Below are 14,447 nucleotides of genomic sequence, written 5' to 3' on the forward strand. Positions count from 1 at the left end.
ATTGTCTAACGTAGGTTATACTGAATTCTTTTTTTTTTAACAACTCAATTTTGCAGTGTAATTTTGTATTTAATAAAGTTTCAATAAATATTTTCTCAGTATTTTTTTCCGTTTCTATGAAAAATTTTAAACACACCTATCTTGAAAACCTGACGTGCTCGAAAAAAACCAAGTACAGATTCGTGATCAGCACATGCCATTTACTATAGGACACCTATTAAACTTAAAACTCTTTTTCATGAAAAAAAAATGTAGGCCTGTGTAATTACCAATATTTTCACTAAAATCACTTCATTTCTATAACGAAAGGCTAAAGAGAAGGTCTTCTATTCGATGCAATATAGGGTCAAAACCAATCACAAGAAAAAGTTAAAAGAGATTGGTTGACTAATACCACAGTTATACTGAAACCAACAATTTATTGTACTGTTAGGTCTTCAAATTATTTTCCAAACAAACAACGCTAATGACAATAGGGACAAATGATGGGAAAAATGTACACAAAAATTGTCAGAGCATGAAAACTCCAGTGACCACATTAACTCCATTTTATTTTTTATAACAAGATCTAAAATTACCGAACACATTGACGCTGAACTGGAAAAACAAATAATAAATGAAAACAAAAAAATTAGGGAAGTACTTAAATGTTTGATAGCGAAAATCGAATTTATTTTTTTATACTCTTTAGCCTTTCGTTATAAAAATGAAGTGCCTTTAGTGTAAATATTGGTAATTATATAGGTTTTGGAATATTTATCCGAGTTCGATCGAGTTGTTACTGGAATACATGAAAAAGAACAAAATTAAAAAAAACCAAATTTCACTCTCGAATTATTGATTCAACACCTAATATCTCACGTAGATCAGCTAACAGATCAGCAGATTCTTCAATAAACAACATTAAAAAGATCTGAGGGTTCAAAAATAAGTTCAAAACAATTTTTTATGATAGTGATGCTAGTGACTCTTGAGGAATTAAAATATTATGAACAAAATGTAAACCTAGAAGAACTGAAAAATGATTATTGATTATTATTGATTATTATGAAACTGTATTAAAGGAAAGTCGCCTAATATTGGATACTGCATTATCTCAAAATCTATTAACAGTTTTCTGTAATTAAATGCACAAAATTAAAGGTTTTTTACAAAAAATAGTTCTGTGTAAACCATATAGTTCCATTGTATACTACTAGATAGAACCATATAATTATATGTTTTTTCGTGATACGAGTTTGTTATTTATCCAACTGAAAACTTTTATAAAAAGATAAGTACTGACAGTATTAAAGTGAAATTTGGCAGGTATATTCTTAAATAGTTGTAGAATAAGCTTCAATATTTAAATTGAACATATCTCCCAAGTATTTTTTTACTTTAATCACAAAACCTTTTACATAAAGGTTGCCTAATTTTGGATAGGAAATGTATCTTAAAATTGGATATCCAAAATTAGGAACCTAATTACATGTAATTCAAAATATGTTTATTTACACTTTTTTCGGTAAAATGCCTACAAAACGACTACCACATAAAAAATTGAATCCAGAAGATATGAAAAATGCTATTGATGTTGTTAAAAGTAAACAAATGAGATACTTAAAGAAGTCAAAGTGCTTTAACGTTCCCAAATCAACCATCGAGCTATATGTCAAACGTGGCAAAGACTCAAAAGAACAATGCGCGCTACGAATGGGCCGAAAACCAGTTTTATCACCAGAAATGGAAGAAGACTTAGTACAGTACTTGGTTTAGTACTTGCAAACGTTCGGAGATTAGCATACCAGCTTGCTATCAAAAATAACCTTTCCTATCCCTTTTCAGAAAGAGATGATAATGCCGATAAAAAGTAGCTCCGAAATTTCCTCAGACCTTATCCCAATCTATCTGTAAGAAAACCACAGGAGATTTCAAAAAACAGAATAAAAGGTTTTACTCCAGAAAATATCAACCGTTTTTTTGATATTCTGGAACCAGCTATGGAGAAGGTAAATTTCAACCTCTTAAGAGTGTATAATGTTGATGAAACAGGTATCACTACCGTACAATCCAAGATTGCTAGGGTCATCAACCTAAAAGGAAAAAAACAAGTAGGAGCCGTAGCTGCTGCAGAAAGAGGAGCACTAGTAACTGTAGTTACATGCATGAATGCTGTCGGAATGCTGTCGTTTCTCCGTTATTTGTATTCCCACGCAAAAATATGAAGGCCCAGCTATTAGACGGAGCTCCAGCTGGGTCAATTGTTGATTGTCACCCTTCAGGATGGATACAGAGCTACATCTTTACGCTATGGATGCAACATTTTATCAATCATGTAAAACCTTCAAAAGACGATCCCGTGTTGCTCATTCTTTATGGCCATTATAGTCATACACGGAATCTAGACGGTATAGACTTAGCGAGAAAAAATTATATTTCTATTGTATGCATCCCTCCCCATACGTCACATACAATCCAACCGTTAGATTTGTGTTTTATGTCTCCATTAAAGACATACTATTCAAGAGAAATCCAAAATTGGTTAAAGAATAATCCTTCTCGAAATATAGAACCCTTTCAGATAAGTTCATTATTCTGCCCTGCTTATCAGAAATCTGCTACTGCTGAGATATAAGCCAATGGGTTTCGTAAAGTAGGAATTTTTCCATTCAATCGCAATATTTTTTCAGAAACAGATTTTATTTTAGAAAAACAAAGAGAAAGAACTTCGCCTCGACAACATACTTCTGATAAGATTTTGCCATTGGAACCAAATCACATCAGTAGCTCAATTCAACTGTCTATTGAAACCCCCTCCCCTCCCGAGACATCAAATGGGTAGTAGTGTGGAAATTAATCAGTTATCGAACATTGTATACGTTCAAGACTTTTCACCTTTATGATCCTGCAGTTCATCGACACCTACTTCAAATAGGGAACGTAAAACCGGTTCTGTACGCTCTATAATGATTTGAAAGCTAGCATTAAAGAAAAACAAAGAAAAGAATCACTTAAAAATAAAGAACAGTTAAAAATTTACGGTTTTAAAGAAAACTAAAAAGAAGACGATGGTCAAAAATAAAAAGATGAAGAAAGTAAAAGAAGAAAGTGAATCTTCAGATTCCTCAAACGTTCCTTATGATGATGATTCAGGTATGGATACCGATCAAGAAAGTGACGCAGAGTGTATTTTCTGCACTGAACATTATTCAAAGGACCAACATGAAGAAAAGTGGGTACAGTGTTCAAGTTGCTTCAGATGATCACATGAAGAGTTTGCTGGTAGTGTCAAAAAGAACACTTACGTATGTGATTTTTGTGTTTAAAAATGGGTTCCTAATTTTGGATAGGTTATCCAATTTTAGGAACCTTTTGACGTGACAACGTCTTAAATTAGGTTGTGGCTCGGAGTCACTCATGAAAAAGTGTAACGCCCGCTCACGTCTGTTACGATGAGTCACCGAACGAGAGAGAGGCCCGCCGGACCGGCGAATGCCTTGCGTCTCTCTCCCACTCAAACATGATCGGTCCGCTGGTGCGATGCTATTTCTCCTATCATCGTCCTATCCTCAACAAAATCACTCAAATAGAAATTAGTTAAGTTTAAGTTTACATATACAATGTTTTAGTAAACAAAATATATTTCTATAGTTAAAATTTGTGCAATTCTTATTTTCATTCAATTCCTTGTTCCTATTGTGCAATTTAATAATATTCGTATCAATAAATATTCTACCGAGAAAAAGACGTTGCCACGTAAAATCTTCGCCCGTAAAACCGACTTTACAGGCAACCGATTTTTTTTTTTTTTTATTTGGAAAAAGTGTCATTTTTTACTTTTGCCTAATACTTACATTGTTTAATGATGAAATAAATATTTTAGTATGCATAAGTTGTTTTTATTGTTATAGCACATTCTAAGTACAAAGAAATTATTCTAAAATGTTTTTTTGACCCAAAAAAATTCAATTAAAAAAAAGTATCTAATATTAGGCGCCTTTCCTCTACAATTTTTTATAATTTTTTAATAAAGTAAAGACTTCTAAAGACTAAAGTATATCATTTACATTATTTTTCTATGATTCCAAGAGCCTATCCCAATTTTTGAACCTTTAATGGTGTTATGATACATATATAATCAGGGATTCTACAGTATTTACTGCCTTCCCTCGCTCAACCGTTTCCATCTCTCTCTCTCTGTTGTTCCATTATCCATATTTTAGGCCTCTCTTACTCATGGCGTCGTCTACTTCGTTCCTCCAGGATTTTTGGGGTCGTCCTCTTTTCCTCCTTCGTATGGGGCTCCATTCGGTTATTCTCTTTATCCATCTGCTGTCGCTAGTTCTTCTTACATGTCCACACCACTTTAGTCTTTTTGTTCTAAATATGTTAATATGTCTGTTTTTATTAGTGTTCTTTGCTTTATTTCGTCATCAATTTTCAGCCCCATATGTCATAATACTTCGCACTAATGTTTTATAAATCTGTGTTTTTGTCTTCATATTTAGGTGTCTATCCCACCATACTGAGTTAAGTTGTCGGATTGCTGTTCTTGTTTGTCCTAATCTTGGTGTAATTTCTTCCTCTGTTGTTGCCTTTTTCGTGATTATAAACCCCAAATATTTGAATTTATCCTTTCCTTTGATTGTTACGTTGTCATCAATCTGTAGATCTTCTATGTCTTCCTCACTTGTAGATAGATACTCTGTTTTCGCGAGGTTAATATCTAGGCCAGCCTTGGTATATTCTTCTTGTAGTTTCTTCATTATGTAGCTGAGGTCGTCTTGGTCTTGGGCAATCACTACTTGATCGTCTGCAAAGCTTAACGTATATAGGTATTCGTTCCGTACCGGTACTCCCATGCCTTCACATTTTCTTTTCCATGTAGTCAATGCTTTCTCTAAGTATATTTTGAATAGGGTTGGAGATGTGGAACAACCCTGCAGGAGCCCTTTTGTTGTGGTGAAGGCTCCTATGATTCTTGTTCCCATTTTAATGGACACTTTATTTTCTTTATACCAAGCTTTTGTAGCTTCTATGAGTTCCATCTGTTTTTCTAATTTGTACATTGCCTCCCATAGTTCTGACCTTGGTACAGAGTCATACGCCTTTCTCAGGTCCACAAATGCCAAATGTATATCTCTATTTATTGCTTTTTTCTTTTTCAACAGTTGTTCCAGTGTGTATATGTGGTCTATGCATGATCTTCCTGCCGTTAAGCCTGCCTGATCCTCCATAATTTTGCCTTTTATCGCTTGCTTTATCTTTTCTCGCAGTATCTACCCATATAATCTTCCGATTGATGATATACGCTTATTCCTCTGTAGTTTTCGCATCTTTTCCTATCTCCTTTCTTAAATATAGATGTCATATATGCTTCCGTCCATTCCTTTGGGAGCTGTTCTCCATTTATGGCTTTCTGAAATCTCCATTGTATCATCCGGTGTAATTTTTTTGATCCGTGTTTGATAAGCTCAGGTGAGATGCCTCCAGGTCCCGGCGATTTCTTATTTTTGATTGTTTTTATGGCCGTTCTCATTTCCCTAACTGTTATTTCTATTTCTTGTTGTGGGGATCTGCTTCGTCTTCGCCTGTTTTCTTGTCCAATGAATTGTGGTCTTTGTTACATGATACATAGACAGGAATATAATAAATTTTATATATATTTATTTACAATAATTTTGAAGACAGAAAAACTTTTATTTTGTTATTTTATTTATGTTTTGTATACGAAAATATTACACTACATAAATATTTATTTTTATCTATTATATGATTTAATACAAATAATTAATTAACAATCATTTTTAGATACACTGTGATGGCGGGAACTCCGCAAAAAATGTTAGAGCACGTTCTGGAAACAAGACTGGATGGCCGCGGTTCAGGAGGCGCTGGTGAAAACTTTATCGTCAGTACTGCACAAGATCCATTTTTGGACGATTTTCTTCTTACTCATATAGTCTTCTTACCTACGCACCAGTTAGTCGACGAGTTAGACAAATAATATCCTTTTTAAACAATAGCAATCAAGGTTTAAGTCATTAAATACTACTTTTATAAAAACATTATAAATTTAAATGCGTTTTTAGTGTCAGAAAGGATTGTAAACCTTTGTGTTTTTATATTCCTTGCGTATTATTTAAAGTTTTATTATATATTATAAGTTGCACATTTTTTACATGACGGGTGTTTTTTAATATTATATTGAAAATACCTGATGCTATCTAGTGAACTTAAAATAAAGGGATTCTCTTTATAGTATGTTATTGTATTATATTTGCTTGTATTTGATGCACTTGTATTGAATTACTTGCATAATAAATGATGGATTGCTTATTAACCACATCCGTTATTCTTCATCTCATCTTTTTGCAAGGCGTGTCTGAGATCAAACAGTCGAAATATGTAAGTTACCTGTATTTGACATATTTATCGAATATTTACACATATCGTCTGATGACGATATTTATATTTCATATTCATAAATATTTCCTGTTGTATATATGATTTTTTATTATAGCAGAAATTGTCACCCATTCATCAATTGTAATAATAATTAAAAATAGTTAAATTACTTACTTATGCACCAACGTGTACTTCTCTATCTGTTTACTGTCATACATAACAGACACATCAGCTTTAGATCCTATTTCACCTACCAAACTAACGTATTGCCCTAAAGTTTTCACAAAATTTTAGATTTAAATGTATTATTGGTAGGAAGCATAATATCAAGTTGCCATTGGAAACCAAAGTTAGTAAACAACTTAAACAATATAAGCAATATCAATCAAAGTATTTATCGTTTAGTTGGACATGTACCAAAACGCGATGTAAAAATTTTTAGTGCTCAAAATATTTCTGTGTCAAGGATTTACCAGACATCGCAAAGATGGCGAAAATATTATACCATGCCTTAATTTGCCCAAAAAGGAAGACCAAAAGTTTTAACTTCTGCTCGGTAACAGAGATGAATTCAGAGTATGGAGAACCTATTAGGAAAGTCTTTATGAAATGTTGGCCGAAGATATAATGTTTTCCAAATGTCTGTAAGTAGAACAATTTTTAAAAATAATTTAAAGCGATATAAAAAGAAAAAAATCTCCTAAGTACACACCAGCCCAGTTAGAAAAAATTCCTAGATAATAAGTATTTTACTTTATTCAATTCCGAAATTAAGAGCAACGACGGGTTTTATACACGCAATGTACAAGATGCACCGGACGAAGTTAGATTTAAGGGAAAAGTGAAATTTGCCAATAAAATTTTGGTATGGTGTGCCATCTCGGAAGCTGGTGTTTCACAGCCGTTTGTTGTGCGTGTTCGCAATGATGCTCCCAATACTTACATTTACGTTGACAGGTGTCTTACAAAGCTCGTTCAATTTATAAATACTGATCAACCCAATAATGAAATTATATTTTGTCCCGACTTAGCGTCGGGAGAACAAATCATTACGCCAGGAGAACGACAGATTGGTTAACTGCTTAAAATATAATTTTATTCCCAAGCGCGACAACCCTCCAAATGTGCCCCATAGAAAAGTTTTGGGCTATTTCGAGTCGAATGGTGTATAATAATAGCTGGGAAGCCCAAAATAAAGATCAGCCAAGGCGAATAATTTTACAAAAATTTCATCAGATCGACTTAGAAACAGTCCAAAGGCTTATTGCACATGCAAGACCAAATTTACGTGCCATCGAAGATCACGAAACTCTTTCTGTTCTATAAAAATACATTATAAACCTTAAATATGTGGATTTAATTTTCTGTATTTGGTTAATAAAATAAACTTAATTTAATATTAGAAAATACATATTTATTTTTCCGAAAACTTTAGGATAAAAAATGTTCCACAACATTCAGTTTTCTAAAAGCATTCTTTATTTAATTATACACCTTTTCAAGACATCTTTTCAAATACGTTCTTTATTTAATTTTATACGTTTTCAAAACTTCCATTATGTTTTTCTTTTAAACAACATTTGTTATATATTTTTAAATAAAATCAATTACTTTTATTTTGATTATAGTGATATGTGATATATTCAGTATGTTTTGTGCATTAATATCAAAACAACATAAACAATCAATTTTATATCTAATATCCTTTAACCACCAATGTGGTAAAACATATTTTAAGAGCAACTTAGCATTTGAAAAAAATATTGAAATTCCTATCCTCGTCGCATCAATACTGTCCTATGTTGACGCGATTGTTTGGATATAATAAGCAATCCAATGTAAACATAATGAAGCCGACTTTACCTACTGATAAGGCATTTATTTAACACACATTACATAAACTAATTATTTCGCTTGCATGATTCATGTTAACAATTACAAACAGAGAAAAAAAAACAGATTAGTTATACTAATCCACAAGGAAACTAAGTTCCTGTAGTTGGCTGTATACCATATATTAAAAAAAATTTCCAATAAAATCCTTTATAAAAAGGTATATAAAAAACCCATTTGGGCTATGTTAAATTGACAAAACGTTTTCGGAATAAGTATTCCATCATCAGTGTCAGGTTAATACATGGAAATAGCCACTAAATATGGGGGTAAAAACCCTTTAAAAATTGCTAAATGAAATTTAGTTTACATTATGTCTAGTTTATAATTAAGATGCTAAAGTTACTGTTGGATTGGAAACATGGCGACATATGACTCTACATTAAGTTGCAAGTCCTGAGACTTGCAGCTTGAGACTTACCGTCTCAGGACTTGCAACTTATTGTAGAGTCATATGTCGCCATTTTACCAATCCAACGGTAACTTTACCATCTTAATTATAAACTAGGCATAATGTAAACTAAATTTCATTTAGCAATTTTTAAAGGGTTTTTACCCCCATATTTAGTGGCTATTTCCATGTATTAACCTGACACTGATCATGGAATACTTATTCCGAAAACGTTTTGTCAATTTAACATAGCCCAAATGGGTTTTTTATATACCTTTTTATAAAGGATTTTAATGGAAAAAATTTTTATACTAATATAAGAACTTAAATGTGTTAACTATAGCAAATACTTCTAATTTATCATAACTAAACAGAATATTTTATCTTATTTTACAGAATTGCGCTTTATTTTTAATCCTGATAAATTTGTAAGACATAAAGTGGCATTATCTGAAATATAATAATTCAGACTGCTAGTAAAAGGTCAATTATAAAATGCTTTGATATAGGCAGGAAATATTTTGAACACATAATTTTGATTTATTTTAACATTCGCTTCAATTAGGTAAAATAAATAAATAATAGACTTACTCATAATCAATTAAATATACCTCCGACGACCGGTTTCGGATACTATAATTTGCTTTGCATCGTCAGGTCCCCGGGAAGGTAATTTAAATGCTGAAATATAATATGCCACTAATAGGGTACTTCCTTAGGTTGTATAGCTTTCTCCATGGCTATTAGTTGTTGCCTTGGAAACCATCAGGGTCTTCTAACTAATGCCACAAATTTTGCATTGCATTGCTTCTGTAGTCAGATACTAGTACTAGTCAGAAATACGTATATACGGTTGGGTTTCATCGATATACCATTTTTGGTTTCCTGTTTTACGAGACATGCCATTACATTGTATTATTACTTTTATTATTCACTCGCATTAACCTTTTCTATATATATATATATATATATATATATATATATATATATATATATATATATATATATATATATATATATATATATATATATATATATATATATAACGGACTAAATTTCAATATTTAATTTTAAAATCTCATTCGTAAGAGGTTTTTTAGTTCCCTAAATCATCCAAAAAATATATAATTTTAGCTGCAATAAAAAATATTATATTTTCCTTAGCAAAAGTTACTTATAGGATAGAATTCACGAACCAGGATCGAGAATTTGTCCTGGCTTGTAAAAGAAGAGTAATACACTTCGTTTATAGATGGGTAACGACCGTACGTCATCCTGTATTCGAAGATGATATCGCCGTCGAATTTCTTGAGGAAATAGCTAATGAACTTGAAAACGATAGTTCACAGTTCGATGCCTTGCAAGAGGAAGCCGCCCTGATGCATCACGTCATGACGCAGTTAAGGAGGTAAACACGATTGAACTATACGGTAAATTAGGTTTTTATTTAGAGAAATAAATTTCGAATGGAAAATATTCACTACCTACACACTAAAATATTACTAGATATTAAGTATTCATCTTATTGCTATTTTAAGGAAATAAAGTGCCACAATGTTCGATCAATAGGTCGGTTTTAGAATTGTAAAATAAACAATCAAATTTAGATATATATATATATATATATATATATATATATATATATATATATATATATATATATATATATATATATAATTAATTTAGTACATTTAGTAAAAAACTCTATCGGTCTTTTGTTAACTTGGACAGGTATATTACGATATAACATTAAATAAACTATTGGAAAGTAGGTATAACGAATAAAAACCAAAAAACTAATGATTAAAATAAAAATACTAGTCGGACAAGGAGAAACAAAATATACAGGGTGAGTCATAACTATTGGGACATAGACTAAGGACAGGTTATTTGGACCAAAATATGGCTATTGGGCCAAATATGCCTTAATAAAATTTTGCTGAGAAAAAAGATACAGGGTGTTAAAGTTAATTTTTGTTTTTCGTTTTTTCCTAATAGTTTCTCTGTATATTTATAAATTGCTATCAAAATTGGCACAGAGGCATAATCTTAGACAATAAATAGTAATCAAATAGTAATTGTTCTCGAGAACGATTTCCGAAGTGGAAATTGAAACGTCGATAAACGTATTTTAACCTTTAATTGTGGCTTATTCCCATTTAAATAGTACTTAATTTAAAATGCCACAAGAAAATAGCTTCAGAACAATATTTATAAAACAGATATTTAAAAATACTTAAAAACACATTTTAGATAAAATTTAGATAAAATTATGTTACAAAACAATTACAGAACATGTAGTTATAATATAAAATTTAGGTTATAAATATTCTTATCAGAAACAAAAGAATTGGTTGTGAATTAATTACTACCAACTTAAAACGACAGAACGTTAGAAGAGGTAACAAGACTTATTTTGAAGTAGAAGAGATATTATATATCTCATATGTAATGAAACTTATATTGTTGACCTTTGAATTGCCTTTATTGGTAGGTTTGTGGTTATCTAAAGTTAACAATAATGAATATTAGTTGCTTAAATTGTTGGTATATGTCTTTTTATTAATGGTTTCTTTTTGAAAAATAAAAGATATCTCGAGAAAAAATCTTTTTGAATAATTGCTCTCCTGGAAACTTTTTGGGAGGTGTGACGTATATAAGAACCTTCATATCCTAAACAACTAAGTTTGTATACAACATCACTTTTATCTGAGTTAGGTACTTTGTCTTTCAATGACTTGTATAAAGATCCCACAACTAGAGCGCTTTTATAAGCAATTTTTACATTTGGTAAGTATTGAGCAAAAATTCTGGTCAATTTGGGAGAGACATCCTTAATAAATGGAAGTGATACAAAAGATATTTTAGGAATATTGTTGGTCAGTGAATGGATATCAGAGCTAACTTTCATAGCACCTGTATTTTGGGGAGGGTTCACTTGTGTGTTGAGTATAAAAGAAGATGTGTTAAAGATGATTTTGCTGAGTAAGGATTGGGGGTAAGAATTATCTAGGATCAATTGTAAAAGGATGTTGAGATTCTTCTTTCTAAAAACAGAGTCGGCTAGTTTACAAACTCTTGTGGTCATTTGTTTCACTAGATTAACTTTCATGCTTGACTTGTGGTAAGAATGGTAGTTGAGATATCTCCCAGAGTTACACTTTTTTCTATACCAATCTATTGTAATGATGTTATCCAGTTCTATGATGAACATTGTGTCCAGAATAAGAACCGAATAGTTTTGATCTTTTTTTTCAAGAGTAAATTGAATGTGGGGGTCATAGCTGTTGAAAATGTCTAAGAGCTCAGTCTCTAAACCTAGTGCACACGACATAATAATGTCATCAACATACTTTTTAATAAAGGGAACGTTAAAAGGAACAATCTGGAGAACAATATCCAACAGATCGTCCATTACATATGTAGCCAGAATTGGAGCGATACTGGCTCCAATAGGAGTGCCAAAAATTTGTTTATAATATTTGTTCTTAAAAGAAAAACAAGTGGAATTAAACAAGAACTGTATCATCCCAACAAACATATCATAATCAATGCTACATACTGCAGAAATTTTATTCCAGTGTTTATGAATAGATCGAAAAACGGCATCTATGTAAACATTACTGAAGATGGAGACCACATCTAGACTGACGAGAACATAATTTTGTGGTAAGACAGTTTTGTTAAACGACTCGACAACTTGGAAAGAATCTCTGATGTAGTAATATTTTTTCGAATCATAAGCTTCAGTCAAAATATTAGTGAGAAAGCCTGCAATATGTTCAGTTGGTGAGCCTATGGAGGAAACTATTAGTCTCATACTTAAGGTAGGTTTATGAATTTTAGAGAGGGTGTAGAATTTAGCAACAACACTTTTATAGGATGAGTCTCTTTTTTGTATTCAAATCAATTTGTTTCTTATGCCAAAGGCGTTTTATTAGGGCATTAGATTTATTTTGAATATTGCTAGTTGGATCACTAGGGAGGGTTATGTAGGATGAATCGTGATCAAGAATCTCTTGAGAAAGTTTCTAGGTTAGGTTAGGTTAGGTTAGGTTACGTTAGATTTCTCATGTTAAGTTTAAGACTAAATTCCTTCTATTATAATTAAGGAATATTTTCCGTTTTAATACTTAGGGGTTAAAACCCTACCACGCTTTCCTTTTTAGAAAAAAATATATAATTGAGAGATTAAGAAAAAAGTCTCCTTTCTCCTTGCACTTTGATAATACACTGTGTTTATTTTTCTTTAAAGTCTGTCTTTCACGACACTTTCACTTGTACGAATATAGTCTATTCTCATGTACCTTCCTTAAACATAATTGTTTATGTACCGAAGCCGTTACCACGGGACATCAATACGTTCAACTCTGGTCAATTGATGAGAGAAATACGTTAAATATATTTCTTTTTAAATTAATAACGAATTACTTTTATTATAATTTCAGAATATTTTTCGTTATAATACTTAAAGGTTAAAATCCTAGCACAAAACAACAAATATCCACAAAAACTTACGCAACAAATTCCAATTATATATACAGTATGAATAAATTTTCCATTTTCTTTCCCTCAATTTTTCTCAAGAATTTACATCCAAATACACAATCAAAACTACTTAAACTAAATAACATTATATGAACAAGCCAAGAATTTACTTTTCTTTGACAACAGTCACTTTCATTCATAGTACTTCCAATCAAGAAATCTGATTCACTGTATAACACGGTAAACTTTTTCAGATCAATCTCTTTGACGTGCAGATTCTGTAAACTCTTAGAAAAGATGCTTAATTTTCGACTTGTTTGGTATCTTGAAAAGCAAATATTTTTTGATAAAGTCCAATGAGGATTTAAGAAAAAATTGAGTACATTAGACAACCTTATTATCTTACAATCTAAAATTACACACGTCTTCGCCAGCAACAATGATCTTACTGCTATACCTTTCGATACAGAGAGCGTATTTGATACATTTTAGAAATCTGTAATCCTAGAGACACTTCAGAGAATGAAATTATATGGTAATGTATATTACTTTCTCCAATCTCACAAGGATCAGTTCAAGTACTACTCTATTCTTGATGAGCATAAACAATATTGGCATACTTTTTCAACCCCCAGTTAAATACATAATATAAGCAGACAATCTAGTAATTTTCTCTGAAGGCAAAACCACAACATCCGCTTGCTCCTTAATTTAAACTGCTTTAAATTACATTCACATTTGGTCAAAAGGAACTAGATTTTAATTTTCATAAAAAAATCGAAAATAGTTAATTTTAGTCTAAAAATCCATTTCAAGTTAATTAATTTAACCTGAAACGAAACAGTACTACAAGAAGTATATCAACAAATTTTTTTAGGTGTAAACTTTGATAAAACATTATTAATAAATAGATATAATATCCAAGAATTAAAAGGTATGTGTCTTAGAAGAATAAATTTCTTAAAATCATTAGCGCACCATGAATAGAGAACAGACGAAGATATAATGCTGAGAATTTACTGATCTTTAATTCGTCCAAAAATAGATTATGGTAGTATACTCGTATTATACATGTCAGCTCCTAACTTACAACTAAATTGCCTCAATGTCTTTGCTTAAAATTTCGTGATATTTAACCCAGAATTACTACCTTAAAAATACCATACTTTGTAGAAGGGTCAAAGTTGTCATAAAAATACTAAGAATTGGGCACTGCCGGCATGGTTACCTGATGAGTCAAAGCAATTCCCCTTGGTGCCATATCTGCAACGGCTATAAACCAATA

General features: G+C 31.4%; 1 protein-coding gene across 5 annotated transcripts in view; it reads left to right on the forward strand.

Moving 5' to 3' along the window:
• Epac (Exchange protein directly activated by cAMP) overlaps positions 1–14,447 on the forward strand; it is a 665,395-nt gene that overhangs the window by 595,713 nt on the left and 55,235 nt on the right. For all 5 annotated transcript variants that reach the window (XM_072525991.1, XM_072525990.1, XM_072525995.1 and 2 more), the window contains 2 exons: positions 5,794–5,988; positions 9,849–10,082. In XM_072525991.1, the coding sequence (XP_072382092.1) occupies positions 5,794–5,988; positions 9,849–10,082 (429 nt within the window). The remainder of the gene's footprint in view (positions 1–5,793; positions 5,989–9,848; positions 10,083–14,447) is intronic.

The sequence above is a fragment of the Diabrotica undecimpunctata genome, chromosome 3, assembly GCF_040954645.1.
Source record: "Diabrotica undecimpunctata isolate CICGRU chromosome 3, icDiaUnde3, whole genome shotgun sequence".
Lineage (NCBI taxonomy): Eukaryota > Metazoa > Arthropoda > Insecta > Coleoptera > Chrysomelidae > Diabrotica > Diabrotica undecimpunctata.